General features: G+C 35.0%; 1 protein-coding gene across 1 annotated transcript in view; it reads left to right on the forward strand.

The window, feature by feature from the left end:
• Positions 1–20031, forward strand: part of LOC150098992 (uncharacterized) — a 700419-nt gene extending 680388 nt beyond the window's left edge. The window contains exons 45-47 of the mRNA XM_090405788.1: positions 2357–2428; positions 14569–14790; positions 19251–20031. Coding sequence (XP_090261914.1) covers positions 2357–2428; positions 14569–14790; positions 19251–19397 — 441 coding nt within the window. The 3' untranslated portion in view covers positions 19398–20031. The remainder of the gene's footprint in view (positions 1–2356; positions 2429–14568; positions 14791–19250) is intronic.
• Positions 20032–21332: the final 1301 nt, after the last annotated feature.

A 21332-nucleotide genomic window follows, 5' to 3' on the forward strand; every position in this document is an offset into this window, starting at 1 on the left:
TGTGCAAGATGATTTGCTGCTCCATTAACTGACTCGTATTCCTGCCATGCCTAGATGAATCACCTGATCAACATTATTAATTCATTTTCCTATCATTTGCTTAGTTACCAATGTATACAGCCACTGTTTATTATTGGTCAGATATGTATATTTCACAAAATCTCTTTTTCTCTCCTCATAATATTTTTAATTATGCCCATCAGAAATTCAAATCTAGACAAGCAAATGTGCATGTCAAGTGTTTATAGGTGCATGTGTAATTCACTACACCCAGCAACTTATTAAACACACACATATCACACCTGTAAATTATTAATAATTCATTTGCCAATAATAAAAATATTTCTATTCACACCTGCTCTTTCTCACCCTTATATTTGCTATTCTCACATTATTTGTTAATGTTGTTACACATATTTACCTTTTAGGTGGAATCAAAGTGAACAAGAGTGACTAGTGGAGTCTCAGGTCTCCATACTAGAGCCATTATTCTTTAATTTGTATATTAATGATATAGGGTATAATTTGGGAGGGGGGGGATACTTAGTTGTTTGCTGATAATGCAAAACTGGAAGGACAATAGTTGATAAATGTGATGTAGATACTCTGCAGGATGATTTAAATAAATTGACAGTGTTGGCAAAGGACAATAGTTTTCAATTTAATGTTGCAAAATATAAGGTAATGCAGTTCAGAATGAAAAGATATATACTCTATATCATATTGATGGTATTGGGTTGCAGAAAATTGATGAAGTGGACAAAAATTTGAGGTTTAGAAGGCACATTGCAAAAGTTGACAAAATGGCTCAAAGGATTACTTAGATGTTAAAGAACAAATTGACTAGTAAAAATAGGGAGGTTAGTTATCCTTCTTTATAAGACTATCATTCTACTGCATCTTAATACTGTGCACAGATTTGGTTCCCTGAATTTCTTCAGGATCAGGAGATGGTAGAGAGTATTCAGAGATGAGTGACCAAGCTGGTGACAGGTTTGTGGAATGCCCCCTATGAGAACTGATTGAAGGTATGTCATTTGCATAGTTTAGTTGACAGGCAGAAGAGAGGGAGACACATTACTTATAAGTTACTAATGAGAGTCTCTAAGCTTGACACAAATAAAAAACATTCAGTACATGACAAGTGGGGAAAGAACAAAGGTCACCACTGGAAGTTGCATAAGAGTCTGTGCAAACTAGATTTTTTGCTTTGAGGGTGGTGTATTGAGTGCCATCATTGTAGTTGTGAGGTGCCCTGACAGTGAATGAGTTTAAGGAGAGATGTGATAGGTATTCTGTGAATAATGGTTAGATGAATCTCTCACAATGAGTCTTTTGACTCCATGGGGATACCCATTTAATAATAATAAAATATACCAATCAAATATAGCATTCTCCATAATTAGTGTTTTCTAATATAATCTGAAACAAGCACATTCAGTCTCCCCATGCAGATTTGCTTACAATTGAAGAACCTGTTACAATATATGGCACGCTTGCCGATATAGAAATAGGAAATTGTGGTGGAGTAAGATGTTTCCTCTTGATTCGCCACAAGGTCAGGGTGGTGGAAAGAGTTTTTTGATCATTCTGATGTAAATGTGTTAGCAATCACAAAGAATACTGCTGTTATCATCCCACTTCTGTCTCTTAGCTCTCATCTACCTCTCCAACACTTAACCAGAACTCCAGATATACAGATTAGTTTATAGTCTCAGTCTAAATCATCGCTTTTGTGAAGTGAAATAATTTCTTTCCTTTCACTCTTTTGGAAGTCGTGCTATTGCAAGACTTGTCAAATAGGTAAGCCATAGCTGGTAAACTCTTTGGAACATTCCCTTAAAACTCATAGTGGTATGTCATCAAGTCCTGTTGTCTTATCAGGTTTACTTAACTCCTCATATATCTCCTTACTTGCTCACCAGTAAGCTATCCTTTCCCATTTGGTCTATGCTTGAGCTTTTTGTTACTTCATGCTAATACATTCTGATAGTATTATCATGATATTGGAAATAAAATATTCAATGTTTTACACTGAACAGAACTAGTAAAATGATGAAAATTAAAGTCATTCAAGGAAATTATTATATTGTCAGTAATTGAATTAAGATTGAACTGGATGTTGAACTTTTTTTATCTTGAAGTATTAATGTTTATTTTATCATATAGATTGTATAAACACAGTATTTCATAAATTCCTATTATAATAAATTAGCATATGTTATTTTCTCAAATCCATCATTCTCATTGCATGTAGTTCACTAATATACAGAGAAAATGAAGACAGATATTTTATTAAATAGTGTATTTATAGTTAAAAGCACATATATATATATATATATATATATAATTGCAGGTCCCCAAAAAGTCTCACTACATAGGAAAAAGTCAGTATTTGTGGTTCAGTGAAATGAAAAATGGCTTTATTGTAAGTTAGTTTCTTACTAATCTGAGTATTGTATATATATTGCATTTAAGTTTAATAGCATTTGTGTGTTCTGTTTTGTTTGGTATGTGCTGATATGCAGTTGAACCATCATCCTTTGATTGGAAAGATCTGCAGATTAAAATTCCATTACAGAAAAAGACATTGCAGAACATTTTCCAGACTTTTTTTATATATATCTTAGTTATCCAGTCTCAGATGGAATTGGAAATATTTTTTTCTTATGGAAAATCTAATTATATCCACTCCCCAAACCAAAACCTCATCTCCTTAATTGCCTCATCAATAATTTTAAATAATGCTGAATTTCTTTGTGTGTGTGATTGCTTGATTCACTTCTGTACATCTTTTTTTTTTTCCAGATGCCAGTAATTTGTTCAGATCTTGCTAAACAGAAATCATAGTGCAATACCAATTACTGCTTAGACAGAATTGTTAGACAAAGCAGATAAGTAAATAGTGATGAACCCTCCCTTCCATAGAATCAAGTAATTTTATTGTCATACAGTTATTTCAACAAAATTAGTAAATAGTACTAATTATAGATGAATACCCTCTCACCAGAATTTTCATGCACTAATGCCACTAGTGATTTCCTTGAATATGATATATTCATTTTCTCTCATCTTTTGTTTACTTCACTTTGATAATACTGTGCCCCCCCCCCCCCCCATTCTATCCTATATCCTGTGTTCTTTAACATGCTGATGTATTTTTTTACTTTCTATTAATGAGAGTCCTGTTCATACATGACTAGAAATCTTTAGTATATTAGCATATACAACCATTAAGCAGAGGTTAAATAAATGAGCAATGCTGCTCTGGAGGTAAAGCATGATTTTTTTTCTTATGTGTTATTTCAGACTTATAGTGGTAATTATGTATCACCTAAAGATTTTAAATGTCCATATTTCATCATCGTCATCATCAAATTCCTGCCATGTACCCTCAAGGGGTGTACAGGATATGATAGTACTACATGAAAAAAATTACATCATTACTAACTTCCTATCTACAATTTTCCTCCAAATCAGTCTGTTACTTGTCAAGACTCCAACATTATCAGATCTTATATTTCTATCGTCTAAGGCATATTGTACCGTATCAATCCACCTATATCTTGGTCTTCCTCTGGGTCGTTTTGCTGCCAACCCGGCAGAGAACACTTGTTTTGCTAATCTTTCTTTGCCCATTCTGTTTAAGTGACCATACCACCTGAGATTAGCTCTGCTAATGCATTCCTGGATGCTGACAATGTCAAGTTCTTTCCTAATATCTTCATTTTTAATATGATATTGCCATTGATGCCATCTGTTCACGCCTCTAATCTTTCTCAGGACTCTCATATCTGCGGTCTCTAGTCTTTGGTCAAGTGTTTTACTTCTGACCCAGCTCTCAGATCCATAAGTTAAAACTGGTTTGAACACTGTCTTGTATACAGCTAATTTAGTGTTCCGACTAATTTCTCTCTTATTCCGTGAATTTATTCAATTGACTTCCCACCATACCAGCTTTGCTTATTCTGTTGTCTATTTCTATATTTAATTTACCATCTTCACTAAAAATCATGCCTAAGTAGCTGAAATGTTTTACTCGTTCCACATTCTCCATTCACAACACAGTTGACATTTTCAATGATTCTGTTTAGACAGAATTGAATGTCTTTTTATTGCTGACCTTCATACCATATCTATTACAACAGTTATTCAATTTAGTCAGAGAATCTTGCAAACTTGTAGCGGATTTGTTTAGAAGTATAACATCATCCCCATAAAGCAAAGAACTGACATTAACATCTCCAATTTTGATATCGTGTTTAATACCACTTTCCTTCATAATGTGATCCATATAGATAATGAATAACAGAGGAGGATAACGTACATCCTTGTCTCACACCAGATTTAACATTAAACCATCTTCCTTTACATCCTTCAATTCTAACTGCCTACTTACAACTCAAATACAGACCAAGTATTGCTTGATATAATGCCCCCATTGACACCATATAACTATAGTGCACTGAATAGCTTCTCGCACCTTGTCATATGCCTTTTCCAAATCGACAAAACTTAAATACAGATCTTTGTTATATTCCCATGCTTTCTCGACTATTTGTCGTAAAGTGAAGATCTGATCCTGACAGCCTCTATTTGGCCTGAATCCAGCTTGTTCTTCACCAAGCTTTTCTTCCACAATTCTTCTCAACCGTTTCTCAAGTATACTTGCATAGATCTTGCCAGGAACACTCAGTAAGGAAATACCTCTGTAATTCTCACATTTAGTTTTATTTCCCTTTTTATATATGGGTACTATGAGAGCTCTACTCCAATCATCGGGAATTTGTCCCTCTGTCCAGGCTTTCTGAACTATGCAGTGCAGCCACTGTAAGACTCTTATACCACCATACTTCAGCATTTCTGGTCGAATATCATCTACTCCTGCTGCCTTTACACATTTCAAACCTTTGATGGCTTTCTCTACTTCAGGTAAGATATGTATTCCTGACTGCATGCCTGGTCAGTGTTTTTTACCACTGTGTTGTCATCACTGCTTGTTTCATTTAGCAGTTTTTCAAAGTAATTACTCCATATTTTAAGGATATCTTTTTCTCCCGTTTTCATGTCACCTTTATCATCTCTAACTCTTTTTGCAGCACTCTTTCCTCCATTCCTAAGCTTCTTCAACAACCTCCAGAAAATTTTGCCACCTTCTTGATATTTATTTTCTATATTCTTGCCAAAGTCCTCCCATGACTTTTGTTTAGCTAGTTTTACACAGTGTTTAGCATGCTTGCATTTGTCTCTGTATTCTCTAAGAGCACAAGCTGACTTATTTGCCAGGAACTTTTGATATGCTTTCTTCTTTTCCTTCACTGCCTCTTTAACATCCTGTGTCCACCATGGAGTTCTAATTTTTCTATCCTTGCAGACAACTTCACCACATGCCTCTCTAGCTGAATCAAGCAGGGCTTTCTTCAAGGCTTGCCGCTGAATCTCCAAGGTTTGATTACTGTTCTCAAACTCTTTCATTTATTCTTCAATAATCTTTGTGTATTTTAGTCTACAGTTGACATCTGAGAGCTGCTCAACTTTTATTCGCTTTAAAACTTTCTTACATGTTATTCTTTTCAATATGAAATTCAATTTTATCCTGCTCAAGACTAAATAGTGATCACTTCCAATTTCAAATCCTCTGTACACTCTGGTGTCCTGCACCAGAGAGAAAACATCACTATCAACAATAACATAGTCGATGAGACTTTTCTTATTCCTTGCCTTTTCTCTCCATGTGAATTTGGGCACATTTTTATGTTGGAACGTGGTGTTAGTAATAATCAGTCCATGTGCTGAGCAGAAATCCAACAGATATTTGCCATTATTATTAGCTTTGCTCTTTTCTCCAAATTTTCCCAAAATATTTTTGTATGTCTCACAATCATTTCCTACTCTACTATTTAGATCCCCAACAAGGACCAACTTTTCCTTTTACATTGTGTCAGTTGCTTTTTCTAAAGCCTCAAAAAATTTCTCCACTTCTACCTTAGTAGAGCTTTCTGTGGGACCATAGGCACAAATAAGTCTTATTGTCCAGTTCCCCATTCTCATATTCTCATATTTGCCCACATTACTCTACTTGAGACTGACTGCCATTCAAGAAGATTAACCTTGTATTTTGTGTTGAATACTATGGGTACTCCTTCTTTTCCTTGATTGTCATTGCCTGAATATAATATTTTGTATTTATTGCTCAGAAAGATCTCACCAGTTTTGGTCTTTTTTGTTTCGGTCACCCTTATTATGTCGATCTGGTATTTATCTAATTCCTCAGCTAGTTCCATTTCTTTGCCATTCAAGCTTCTTATGTTGATAGTACTAATCTTTAACTCTGGTGATGTTGAGTTGGGATGTGTTTTTCAGTGGGATTTAATTCCTATTAGTATCAAGCTGGAGACACTGTCCAGTTGTCAACTCAGGCCAGTATGTAAATATTCCAGACTGTTTCTTACTGGATAGTTCCTGGTAATTTCCTTACTTGTCCATCCCCATTTCATGATAATTCAAGGGGAAAAGAATTCAATTGGCTTGTGACAATAACTCTAGCTTTATGCTCAGCCAAGAAACTGAAGCTTGAAACAAATGTAAAATAATCAACAATATATTTACATCTGACTTAGAAAGGACCAATAACAAAAAACTTACCTCCTGTGCAAAAAAGCAGTTATAGTAGCTTCTGGTGCCTTGCAATGGCTATCAACTGTAATTTCTGCTCATCTAGTTTCCACTTTTCTCTCTCTCTCATCCAGATAGCACCACTATTACATTGCCTAAAGGTAAAGCTGACCTCCTCTCAGTAAGCTTCTCTTCCAACTCCTGCATGGATGACAAGGGCAAATCAGCTCTTATTATTGCCAGAAACAATGGATCACAAGCCTCTTGTCTATAGGCAAAAAAGAAAGATGTCAGAAGAATCTTAAAGAAGCAAAATACTAAAAAGTCTTCTGGTCCAAATGGTATCTTCCCATGAATCAACCCACTTCTATATCTTAGCTCTCACTGACCTCTCTAGCTGACCTTAACTACTAATCAGTCTTATCACCACTTTTGTGAAGTGGAATAATTTCACATTCCTTCCACTCCTTTGGACTTGTGCTGTTGTAAGACTTGTTAAACAAGTATGCCAAAGCTGCTAAACTCTCTGGAATATCCCCTTAAGACATGTGGTGATATATCATTGTCCTATTGCTTTATTGATATTAAGCTTAGCCTCTTGCTTATTTGCCGGTAAGCCATCTTCTCTGACTTTCTCTACACTTCAGCTTCTCATAATTTTACTGTTAAATTCCTCACTGAATATCTCAATTATGTCCACTGCAGCAGTTAGCAATCTACTATTTTCATATGTTAACATCGTCTTACCATAACCATTCTTCCTTCTACTTGCAACATATTGAAAAAATTATCTTCAGCCTTTTGACCTTTGGAATACATTCACATATTGATACTGTTAAATATCTCTTGGCCAGTGCTCAAGCAGAATTTATCTCCTTCTCATTCTATGCTGTAGATCCAAGCTATCTCCTAAGCTTTACGTATCACCAGCCTTGTAGTTTTAAATATCCTTTCCTCACAGAGGGGTCTTCATATGGCTTACCATCATCCAGGTGATCACATCATGATAACACTCACTAACTGGAAAGAAATGTGACACCCTACTCATCATCACATCCTCCAATGAAATGATCAGATTTAAGACTCTCGATCCTCACATGTATCTCCTTTGTGTACTGCCTAAGATAATTGTCTCTCAAGAACTCCAAGAAATTCATTTTCCTTATTTCCAAATGCTTTCTCTTCATTCCAATTCTATATTACCATAAATAAAATCATCCAAAATTTCTCATCACCACTCTGCATTCTTTTGCCCATAACACCATCCGACTATCTCTTCCTGTCATCTGCCAACTGCTTCAAAACCATTGCCACTATTTTCCTCTTGTATATTCTCTTACGCACACAGAATTCCCATATGCTTCCATTCTAATCCCATCCTCATACAAACACATTTCACTTATTCCAACAATTATTTACCAAATAAACTCAGTCAAGGAATCAATTTCATCTCTCTCTCTCTCTCTCTCATTTCTGATGTTCCTGGCATTCATATGTAGCAGTTCATTTTTACTTCTATAAATTACCCTATCCATCATCATCATGTGTCGTCTCTGTCCAGGAGGTTGACTACCATGTCTCTCCACCAACTTCGTTCCTGTGCCTCTCTTGCACATTCCTCATATGTCAGATATGTCCAGCTCTTAAGATTGCTGCTCCAAGTAATTCTTTGCATTCCTTGTTCCCTCTTTTCCTCTACCATTCCTTCCAGGACCACTTTTTTGTAGGCTGGCATGTCTTAGCAAATGTCCAAAGTATTTGGCCTTTCTTCTTTTGATAGTTTTAAGAAGACTCCTTTGTTCTCCATCATTTGTAGAACTTCTGCATTCATTTTCCTGAGTCCATGATGCCTTCATAATTCTTCTTAAAATCCACATCTCAAAAGCTTTAATTTTATCTTCTGCTTCCTTTAATATTGTCCATATCTCAGCCCCATACTATAGTATTGACCATATACATAACATTTTGTCACCCTTATCCTCGTTTTTATGCTCAAATCTCTAGATATCGGGACATTTTTCATTGTGTTGAATTTGTCTCTAGCTATTTCAAATCTTCTTTTTATTTTTCTTGTGCTTCTTCCATCTTCTGTTTTTAAGGTGCCAAGATATGTAAATTTGTCTACTTGCTGAATAGGTATGTCATCTATTTTGATACCAGTTTTGGGTGTTGTCTTTTACCTGGTTATTGCCATGGTCTTGGTTTTCTTGGGATTAAAAAGCAAACCTATTCCTCACTCATAATTCTTACTTTGTTGATTTAATATCTTTCTATTATTGTTCTTAGAGTGAAAATACTATCTCTTGTTCCATTTTTTTCTTTGAATCCAAATTGATTTTCACCTATTTCCCAGTTGAATTTTCTTTTGTTTCTTTACAGAATAATTTTTATCAGTATTTTAGCAGCATGGTTCATAATGCTAATGACACAGAATGCTCAGTACTCTGAGCATTCTGTGTCGTTGTGCTTTTTTGGAACAGGTATGAAGATAGTGTCACAGGTCTTTTGGGAGATGTCCTGTTTTGTAAATTTGGTTGCATACCATTATCAAAAATTTGTGCAATATCATTGAGAGTTTTTAATATTTCTCCTGTGATTTCATTGCTTCCTGCTGTTTTCTTGTCCTTTAATCCTTTATTGCATTACATACGTCACTAGCAAGAATATCAAGACTATTGAGTTGTTTGTGTCAGGTTTTTCTTCTCTATATTCATGTGTATTCTTGCTGTCTTCCTAGTATTTCTTCCTTATTAAATGATACGTTTACTATTTTGCGATTTTAAGATATTACTTATCATCCTTTTCTTATATGTTAGTTCATTTATTTTGTTGTGTAAGTATTTTCTTTGTGGGCATTATTCAGTTTTTTTATCTCTCTGCATTTATTTGTATACCAGGCTTCTTTTGCTTTCTGCATTCTTTTTTTATAAGTTTGTTCATGCTCTTATAACCTGTTTGTTCTTCAATGTTCTCCTTTTTTCCATCATATTGAGTATTTCCATAGTCATCAATGGTTTCCTTACAGTTCTGTTTATCTTAGGTAATATCTTTTTTGATGTTTATTGGATGTTTGTTCTGAATGCATCCCAGTTCTGTTGAGCTGTTTCCTTTGTTACAGTTATATTACCAAGTATATTATTCACGTTTTTATTGAATTCAGATGCAAATTTATCCTTCATACTGACTTCTTTAAGAATGATACCATTTATAATAATAAACTACTACTACTATACTAAGTAGGCTTCTTTTTTTTTTTTTTTTAACTCTGAAACTTGTATTATGAAACAATGTATTAGCAGTTCATTAGTTTGAAAAGCCAGGTGTGTCACGACTTATTCAGTTTTTCTATCTCTCTGCATTTATTTGTATACCAGGCTTCTTTTGCTTTCTGCATTCTTTTTTATTTATGAGTTTGTTCATGCTCTTATAACCTGTTTGTTCTTCAGTGTTCTCCTTTCTTCCATCATATTGAGTATTTCCATAGTCATCAACGGTTTCCTTACAGTTCTGTTTATCTTAGGTAATATCTTTTTTGATGTGTATTGGTTGTTTGTTCTGAATGCATCCCAGTTCTGTTGAGCTGTTTCCTTTGTTACAGTTATATTACAAGTATATTATTCATGTTTTTATTGAATTCAGATGCAAATTTATCCTTCATACTGATTTCTTTAAGAATGCTGGTGTCATATTTTGAACTTGGTCTTTCTCTTTTTTATGTTTTATAATTTTAATCTTGCTGTTACTACTACTACTGGATTATGATCCGAGTTAATGTGTGCTCTGGGATATGTCTTTGCTTGTTAATGCAATTTTTAAATCTGTCCTTTATCATGATGTAGTCAGTTTGGTTTCTTGTTAGGTCTACTGGATTCTTCAAGATGTAAATTCTTCTTGGATGTTGTTTAAACATTGTGTTAGTTATTACAAGGCAATTGTCTTCACAAAATTGGATAAGTTTGTTTCCTCTGTCATTTTTGTGCCCCAGTCCATAATGTCCCATGCATCTTCAAGATTTTTTTTTTTTTCTGATCCAACTTTGGCATTCATATCTCTCTTTATTAGCAATACATAGCGATCCCAGATACATTGGAAAAAAAATACACTTATGACTGAGGATGAAAGTTTAGTGTGTGCATCCATCACATATGCCAGTCTTACAAAATGATTCCAACTTTCCAAGTGTGTGTGTGGTAAGGTTTACTATGCACACACTTTACTAAGTATAAGTAAACAAATAGTAAATCCAATTGTTAGGCTGCATATTTTCATTAAGCCACTTTAAGTTGCCTTCAAATGTTTTTTTTTACTTACTATTATAGATACAAAATAGATTGTTAATCCAGTAATGCTCTTCTCACCTGACAATATTCTTATTAATCAGTCAGTCTTGCTCACTCTTGTAATACTTTTCTGAAGAATGAATTTCACTTAATAATTGTTTGTTTTTAAGAATCATGTCATGAAAAGCTACACAATCCTCACTGAAGAATGATTTTACAATAAGCATTGATTTTACAGACAATTTGTTTTTCTCATCAGTCCACAGTGCGTTCATGCGAGAAAATAATCTTTCAACACACACACACGCATATAACGAACTCCACTACTTACTTTAAATTTGATAGTTCTCCTTCAACATTTTTTAAGAGATCCACCCAGACTTCATCTAAATATTTGGATTTCAACATGTCCTTCACTTCACTATCGTATTCAGTCTTGAACTCCGAAACACAGGACAAAAAGCTGTCCCAAAGAGTTTTCTCGGAACAACAGGATGCATTAGCCAAAAATGGGACAATCCCATATTTTACAGGACGTCTAGGATCCCTAGCAATGCATCATCTGATTTTGTTGTGGAAATTTCCTCTTGAACTTGCTCATAAAATTCATTAATTTCATTTCTTGGTATTCTGCAGCAGGAGCATATACTTTAATTATAACTATATTAAAAGGTTTGGCTTCAATTTTCATTATTCTATTATTAATGGGCCAGTAGCCCAGCATGCAGTTGGCAGTGTTGTTCTTTATCACTATTGCTACCCCATTTGTATGTGATTGGTCACCTGAATATACAATTGTATGGTTTTATCTTTGAATTTTTCCACCTTCTTTCCATTCCCATAATGTCTATTCTCATGTTTTCCATTTCTTGGAGAAGGTTGTCAAGTTTTCCAGATTGGTATAATGTTCTAACATTCCATGTTGCTATTCTTAAGATTTTACTTCTACATATAAGAAAGGCCTCATCTGCTGATATCCTCCCATTTGGGTTTGGGATAGCCATATCATTTATTGCACTAGCAATACCTTGCCCTGACACATTTTCAAACTCTTCTTCCCTGTTTTTATCTTTGAATGTAATGGTTGGAGGGGTCTCAGTCATTACTCCATTGCTTTTCAAATTCTTGGTGTGATTCATGGTTGACTATGGGTATAAGGAGAATGTGATGAGGACCCTATCTCTTCCACATTATTGAATCGAGGCTAACATGGAGTACAGTCACCTTTCGCAACTGTATCTACATAATGAACAGACGTTGTTTTGGGTACCTCCCAAGGAGCTAATTTATTAATGGCAGTTTGGCTTGCCATGTCATATTGCCATCATGGGGTTGCGTGGTGTTTTGGATAATCTTGCCAAGAATTATCCCACCACCCAACTAGCAATACTGCTGTTGGTCTGTGACTGCTTCTTCATATGGTTGTCCAGCTTATTTCACAGCTAGCCTTTTTATCAGAAGGCTGTTCCACTATCAAAATCGCATTCGGTCAGCTTTGCACAAGTCCTATCCATGTCACCTGTTGGTTGTGATTTCTCCACACTTGCCAGTGCCCAATCACCTTTATCATGACCTTATCCCTTATATCTCTTTGGACTTAACTTCCTCCCTCCTCTTACATTCCAGGGCATCCTGTTCCTATGTGGACCATCCTCATGCATACATTCATGAAGACAGTCAGCATTCATACATTCACTACTGCTTCCAACATCTACTCTCTTTATGCCATGTCTCCCCCCCCACGTCCTTGTCTAGCTTGCCTTTGTGTTCTCTCATCATTTCTCACATTATTACTATTTCCATTAATAAGCACTTCATCTCCCTCATTCTACCTTCCTCTTCTCTTGCTTCCTCTTATCTCTTGCTCCCTCTTATCTCTTGCTCACTTTATTACTCACACTTCCTTAGGTCTCTCCAGTTGACTCACACCAAACCCATTTAAATGCAGCTCATCACTTTTATGTAATTCTATCCTTCCTTCAAATGCATCTTACACAGCTCTGCCAGCATACCGTTCATGATTCTTGCTCTCCACCTCAACTCCTTGTCATACCTTGACAACACACCAACCTTGGTGTCATATATCAATTTTTATGAACTGCTATGCTGGTATCTTTCACTATCCTCAATAACCACCTGATATCCAACATCATATTCTCCTTATGTACAGCCAAATCATTTGTACCCACAACTACCACTAATTCTCTACCACAAAGTTTGCATCTGAAGTATCTTCAGGACTGGGGCAACTTGTGGCAAAAGTGACTTCACATCACTTGCCTCAGTATCCCATAATGCAAAGCACATCTCCTTGCAGACATGTATAATGCTATGCATTATGGGAAGGGTCACTACCCAGACCAGTTTCGACCTTTGAAGCAATGCAGAAGTCATATTTCCATATTCCAGTTACCAAAAGGTGTCACATCTTATTATTAAATTACTCTGGATTCAAGAAAGATGTTGGAAGATTTTTCACTTGGTTAGACTATAAATTATATATTTAGTTTAATCCTTTATCCAAGCATCTGAAGTATCTTCAGGACTGGGGCAACTCGTGGCAAAGGTAAATTGACTTCACATCACTTGCCCATATCTGCAAGGAGATGTGCTTTACATTATGGGATAGTAAGGCAAGTGATGTGAAGTCAGTCCACCTTTGCCACGAGTTGCCCCAGTCCTGAAGATACTTCATGCGCAAACTTTGTTTGCTTACACTTGGATAAAGGATTAAACTAAATATATAATTTATAGTCTAGCCAAGTGAAAAAATTTTCAACAGTACCACTAATTCTCTTACTTGTTTGCTTCTCATATCCAAAGTATAAAAGTATGAATTTTATATATTTTATTAAAATCAATAAAAAATTAAACAAATGGTCAATCAGTTTCATAATGGCTAAGCAAAAATAAATTCTTGCTTAGTTGTTGATAAAATTGATAGTGTTTTGTTATTATAGGTTTGCATATGTGCAGTTTTCTCTTTAAATTCAACCCTATATTTATTTATTTATTTATTCATATGGAGTTTCCTCCCTATAATAAATGCTAACAAAAATGGAAGTCTTTCCTTGAATTGCTCAATTTTTATTAACTTTCTGGTTTATTTTATCCATAAAATTATTTATGGATGATTCTCGTTTATTCTCAAATTATATTTAGAATCTATTTTTAAAAAATATGTTTATTTTAAATTTTCTTTGGATATTTCTGGAAATATTGCTTTAATGTGTTTGTATAGTGCTGTTTGACATTAATTATGTATAATTTATTAATATTTTTGGCATTGCTGAAATCATACTAAATAGTATTCAGCAGCAGCATGCATGAATAAATGGAAGCACACAGAGGATAGAAAAGCTTATAAAAGGTGTATCCTTCCTTGAAGGATACACTTTTTAACTCACAACCACTGAGGAAGGAAAATTTGATGCTAAGTCCATGAAATTCTATTTTAAAGAGTTTTTGTTTTAACAAAATAAATTGTTCTTTTGATTTTTATGGATTTGCTAAATGAGACTGGCTATAGTGTATTATTAAGTCCAGTTCTATATTGCTTTAACAATTATTGTCGAAGAAAATCCTATATTGTTATATGAATTTGTAAATATAATTTTGTGAATTATAAATAAATGCATCAAAAAGGAATAATTACATCCATTTCCCTTTGCAGTTTACATACAAAGCTGACCATCAGCAACTGAATTTCTTGCAGCTGCTAAGTGAGAGAGCAGAACAAAATATTACTTACCATTGTCGCAACTCAGTTGCTTACTTTGATGCAAATCATAAACATTACAAGAGGGCAGTCAAACTAATGGCTTATAATGATTTGGAGCTAGTTGCTGAAAGCATTCCAATGTTTACATATACATCATTAAATGATGGATGCCAGGTAATGATTTCGTATTTCTGTTACATTGCCTTATTAATCATTTTCTAATTTATATAAACAGTGAGCTCTTGTTTTACAAGGCAAATAAAAGCTTGATATCTAAAATGTATATGTAACACTCTAAAAAATGGTTGTAGATGAAATACATTATTCATTATGTAGAGTTTATATAGAAACTAAATAGAATAGTTGAGATATATATCAGGTTCATGAATCAGTACAAATTAATATACTCCATTAGCAAGCAGTTTTAGCAAACAGTCACTATTTTTCCTTATTTTTAAACTGTACATCATTTAGTATTTATGATGTAATACCTTAAGTTTTGTTTTTGTCTCATTTCTTCTTCATCTGGAAAATTTCCTTGTAGTGTAGTGTTTTGGGGACTTTTCTGCTTCAGGAATAAATAGTCTGACAGCAGTTTTAGTAGTGGCCTCTAGGTGAAATGGTTCAAGTGCTAGACTGAGGCCTCTTTCTTCTACCCTTCATAATTTTCTAACTTTTTTCACATTATTGAGCCTCTGTTGCTGCTGATTCTAAGCACTCTTTTCATACTACAAGTCTTATCAATGGCCTTTGTGGTATGAAAAGAACATATAGTGCTCATAAAATATCTCAACAAAAGTTAAGATAAACTTGTCTGGGAAGTAATTTTCAACATCTATTACACCATACATATGAACTGTTTTGTGAAAGTGTTCTATGCATCATAAGATCTGAAGAGCAACCTAATGTGAAGTCAATTGGAAGCAAAGATGCCATAACTAAGCAACTTATATATACATGTTTACTTCCACTCAAGTAAGAAATATGATTTGTTGTCAAGTATAATAACCTTCCAATTCAGTTGTTAAAAAAATAATAATAATAAAATAAATTAAAAAAAAAAAAAAGATGCTCACTGCCTTTCATGGGTTCATTCCTAAAGTGGCTTTTTTACCATTGTATAAAATCTCCAGGTTCTTTCATCCACCAAAACCTCCACATCATCCCATGAAAAAAACAAGCATTTATGGAATTCATTGCTCTTGTGGCATTTGCATGTCTGAACACATAAAAGACATAAAAAAAAAAAGAAGGCAGCATAAATCAGGTTTGGCATTCCATATAACAAACACAGGCCATTGAATATTTTAGCATTAAAAATCTAATTATTGTGGACCTAGGATATGACACATGCCATGCTACAGAATGTGATGGCAACAACTAGCATTGTTCTATGTATAGGGTAATGAATTAAACTTTTTTTTTTTTATTCTGGTTACTTGTTTGTGTTTACCAATTGTGAAGTTTTGATAATATCTACTATGTGTAATTAATTGTGTCTAGTCTTTTTTTTTTATATGTAAACTTTTGCTAGTACCCCTGACGATATAAGTCCTACTTACAAAACTTGTAGGGTTATATTTGTTTATTTTATTATCTCAATAGCTCAGTGGATGTGGCGTTTGCACACCACGGCGCTTGGCTGCACGAAGGAAGACTTGGTTTCGAGTCTAGTCGCCGACTAGAGGAAATTTTTCTAAGCCTTTTTCGACCGGTTCCAGAGTTAGTCGATCTCTGGCATGGGCAAGCGAGTTTTTCCTCCCGGAAACTCGGGTTTTTCGTCCCGTAAACTCAAGAAAATTGACCGTAGAACTCACATTATTTCAGACATTAAATATATTGTGTTAGGGTTAGGGACCACGAGATGGCGGCACATTTGAGCTGTCTCTCTTCATTGTGTGCCATTTAATTAGTGATAGCCTTGGGCCATCTATCTCTGATTGGTACCAGTGGAGATTGAACTGCCATTCAGTCTTCAAAAGTTAGATAGGGCTAAATGGCCTCGCCTACTCCCCGTATACAGGAATAAAAAGGCGTTAGCTGATTGGACAATACTGGAAATTTTCTCCAGAACTGCTAAATCACAGAAACTTACATATTCTTGATGACTAGAATTTTGTTATTCTGAGTCATGAATGAACTGAAATGATTGCTATCACCTTAGAATGAATTTGAGAAGCAGTATGTGACAGGCATTGCACTTATTTCAAGAGTTAAGCATACCACAATGGTCTCACATCAAGAATTCTATCCTCCCATAGTGCTTATACCCAAGCCCAAAATAGCTGCAAGAAAACTATCAGTGCTCCCAAAACAGAATTTGAAAGAAAAAGAAAAAAAAAAAGCAGGAAACTTGCAGCTTTCCCAAATGGTGGCCGAGCCTTTTGGTCTCTTGCCAAAGCAATTGGTCATAACTTTTGTCCAATACTTCCCTCCTCTATCATACTCATAGGTAGCTCTATTGCATCATCACCCACAAAAAAGCCAATCTCCTGGCTTCACACTTTGCCTCTAATGCACACATAACTGACAATAGTAAATCCACCCCCCCCACCATCCATTCCAGATGCCCAATATACAATGCCCCTATATCATTTTGCCAGAAAGAGATCAGAAAAATATTGTCCAAATTAGACACAAAAAAAGTCTCCTGGCCCTAATGGCATTCCTCCAGTTGTCCCGAAGGTTTGTGCACCAGAATTGACTCCTCTCCTATGTTGTCTGCATATACTCTCTTACTCCACTGGTACCTATCCTACAGCCTGGAAAATTGGTCTATATTTAACCCATTTCCAAGAATGGTGACATATCACTGCCATCAAACTACCTCCCCATCTCACTCACCTCAATCCTATCTAAAATAATGGAGAGAGAACCATTAATTCCCAGCTCTTATACTACTTCAAAGGTGCCCAGCTAATAAATGACACCAGTATAGATTCCCTCAGTGCTGATCAACAGATCTGCTCACATATATCACTCATCTCTGGACAAATATCATGGAGAAGTTTGGTGAATCTCAAGTGGTTGCACTTGATATCTCCAAAGCTTTTAACAGGGTATGGCACAAAGACTTAATTAGCAAACTTCAAAATTACATCCATTGGTCTGCCTCAGGATTTCTGCAATTGAATTGCCAGCTTTCTGTCTGGATGCACATTTGTATGATGGTGGATGGTTTCTTATCCTCTCAACATTCAACTAATGCCAGCGTTCCACAAGGTTCTGTTCTCTCACCAGCCCTCTTCCTTCTATATATCGATAACTACTTCAATTGACCTCCAACAAAATGCACAATTTTACAGATGACAGCACATTGCACTCTTCCCTTTCATTTGATAAACCTTACTCTACACAACTCACTTCAATCTACAGAACATCAACCACCACTGCCCTCAATTCTGATCTCCAAGCCATCCTCCCATTGGGGTTCAGATAATTTCTATTTTCTCCCCCAGTATTATTTTTGACAACACTGAAATTTCCAGTCAAGATAAGATTTCTCTTCTTGGAATTACTCTGACATCAAGCCTCTCCTTGCATAAATACATCACAACCACTGCATCCTCAGCTTCTAAAGAACTAGGATTCTTCTTTTGCTCAATACATTACTTCACCTCTGAACAGCTGTTAACTTTATACAAATTGCAAATCTTCCCAGCTATTGAACACTGCTCTCACATTTTGAGTGGAGCCACTAAGAGTTCTTTCAAAATGCTTGACTCCATACAGAGGAGAGCAATTAGATTGATTAATAACCCACATCTTACCAAATCACTCTCCCACTTTTGCAGAGACATTTGGTTTCTGCATTATGTGTATTCTATAATATTTCCATGGCAAATGTTCATATGAAATAATATCAATAATTCCCTCACTCAGTACTAAGTCTGTTGGAACACGTGCAGCTGCCACCCAACATCCCTTGACAGTACATCTTGAAACCCACAGAACAAGTTTCTTTTCCTCCTCCTTCATCCCTGCTGCTGTATTGTGGAATACAATATACAGTCTTTTTAATCAAATGTAAACAAGTTTCTCCTTTTCCAACCCACTATCCATACATGATACGAACGTACTATAGGTTGATTAACCAACCTCTCATGTATGGGCTCAACATAAAAAATAAAATAAAAAAAGAGTCATGGAACTCCATCAAGGAACTCCATCACTTAAGTAATAATACTAATTAGTAAGTGAATTCTATGGAATTTTCATTTTTTAATGTAATATAAAAAAAGTAAACTTAACTCTGAAAAAAAAATTAAAATAACTGATACAGATTATGCCATGAGGTAAATATCCACAATAGATAAAAAATATGGCTTATGACAAAGACTATATAAAGAACCAAACTTCTCACTAAGGATTACTTGTTTTTAATCGACTGATGAGACATTCTGTTCTTTTTGCCACTACTTGTAAAGACAGTAAATTGTCTTCCCTGCCCTGTTCCCTTATGTATTTCTTATACACCTATGCTTCAAATTAGTTAATTTGATTTGTGTGGATTTAGCTGATGCTGTTTATATAGTAATAAGTGTTTATATTTGTAGATAATAAGCTTTTCAGCAAGGTAATAAGATAACAAGATAATAAGCTTCTTTAATTAAATGATATTTGTTATTTTATAGTTTCGAAGAGACGAGTGGGCTCAAACAGTGTTGCAATACAAAACAGACAAACCTCAAAGGCTTCCTATTATGGATATTGCACCTCGAGATATTGGTGGAAAAAGTCAAGAATTTGGTTTGGAAATAGGAGCAGCATGTTTCTTCTAGATATTTCACATCACAACTTTTCTGGTTTCTAAAGTGCATAAATTCTTAAAGTGAGATATCCTTCCTTTCTTCAAATTCATGTTCACAATTTTCGAGTGAAAAGCCAATTGTATAGGTGTAAAAAAATAATATAATGAATTTGTGCCATTCATAAATTTAGTTTTATAAATTTGATTAATATGACATTTGTAAAAACAAATCAGAAGCTTTCATGAGTGTTTTTTTCCTTTTGTGGATGTATGTGTTTGTGTATGTTTATTTCTTATTTAACTTTTTCTTCAGGTTATCACTGCCATTCTTTTCTGTAGGTTTTTTTTCTTCTCACATTGAACATAATTATCTATTTTCACCCAGATAGTTGGTCACTAATGCAGTGCTTCAAAATTTTAATAATGACTGTGATCTCATCAATTTTGGACAAATATGTGTGTGTGTGTGTGTGTGTGTGTGTGTGTGTGTGTGTGTGTGTGTGTGTGTGTGTGTGTACACACATACATGGCCAGCAGATATTTTATTACAGTTAATTGTTAATTTAATAAGTATTGTTATCCTGATCAAAATCTTTCATTAATTCAGAAACAACAGTCATGTATAGAACTCATATGTTGTAAAATAAAGTTTGTTTACCTTTTTATTTGTGTGTTTTTTCTTGAAAATCCATTTAGCTTTGCCTAAGTATTGTGATTACTTGAAGTTACTTTTATAAGTGACATTATATTTTATACTCAGAGCAGCAATAGAAAGAATTTATCAATTTGCAAACACTATAGGTCAGTTGGATAAAGGGAATGGATACACTTTGATGCTGTTGGACTTTGCAAAGCCATGGATGTTTGATAGGATACCACATGAAAGGCCATCATATAAACTGAGGAATATGGGATTGGAATCAGCCAATATTAGCCAAGTTAATTGTAAACTATTGACTTGGCTAACAGACAGATATCAGCCCGTTGAATATTGGGAAAGAGGTGGGATTCAATCTATAGCATCCTGATTGCCCTGCCTTTCTTTGCATTATCAGCAAATTGAACATCTCCTGTCAAGTCCTTCCCAATGTATAGTACTTGCAGAGTGAGTTGAGTAGGCTGGAACTGTGGCCAAATGATACTGACTTTCAGTTCATTGTTAGTAAGTGTAAAGTTATGCACTTTGGTATGATGAGATATCCAATGACATATCATATTGGTGGGATTTTGCTTGGAGAAAATTATAAAATGAGGAATCCTATACTTATTATTGTACAGGCACTTCCATGGAGTCTTAAGACTCATTGTGGGAAATCCAAACTATCCACACAATCTGTAATACTTCTCTTTGAGCCCCATAATAGACAAAGCATTCACAACTGATACTGGCAACCCATTCCATTCATTCACAACTCAGCAAGCAAAAAATGTAGTCCTCACATCTTTACTCAACTTCCAAGGATGACCTCTTGTTAATCTCCCTCTAGCCAAGTGCTAAAACATTTCCCATGCATCAGTCCTATAAAACCCTTTTAGTTAAACATATCCCCCTTTTTTTTCCATCAACTAATTTCTGCAATCCACACACACCCACAATCCATCCTCAGAGGGAATATTCCACAGACCACTCGCCACCTGTTCACCTGCCTCTTAATTCTCTCCACTACTTCCTCATCCCCAAGAAACACAGGAGACTAGACCTTAGCAAAGTGTAATCCAGGTGTAAATGTATCAAGATCTTATAAAGAGGAATAACAATTATCTGATCACTTCTTGTTAGTGTGTTCCTCAATAGTCAAGTAATCATATGAGTTACCTTAGCAATATGTCCTCTAAACTTCAACTCTCAGTCTATCACCTCCCCTAAATTTCTAGCTTCATATAATTCCTGGAGTACAGTTCCATTGATGTGGTACACAGCTTGTAATTGATTTATCCCCAAAATGCATAATTTTACATTCCTCCA

The sequence above is a fragment of the Typopeltis vanoorti genome, chromosome 15 (assembly GCF_054136105.1).
Source record: "Typopeltis vanoorti isolate ZY-2024b chromosome 15, IOZ_Tvanoo_1.0, whole genome shotgun sequence".
NCBI classification, from domain to species: Eukaryota; Metazoa; Arthropoda; class Arachnida; order Uropygi; family Thelyphonidae; genus Typopeltis; species Typopeltis vanoorti.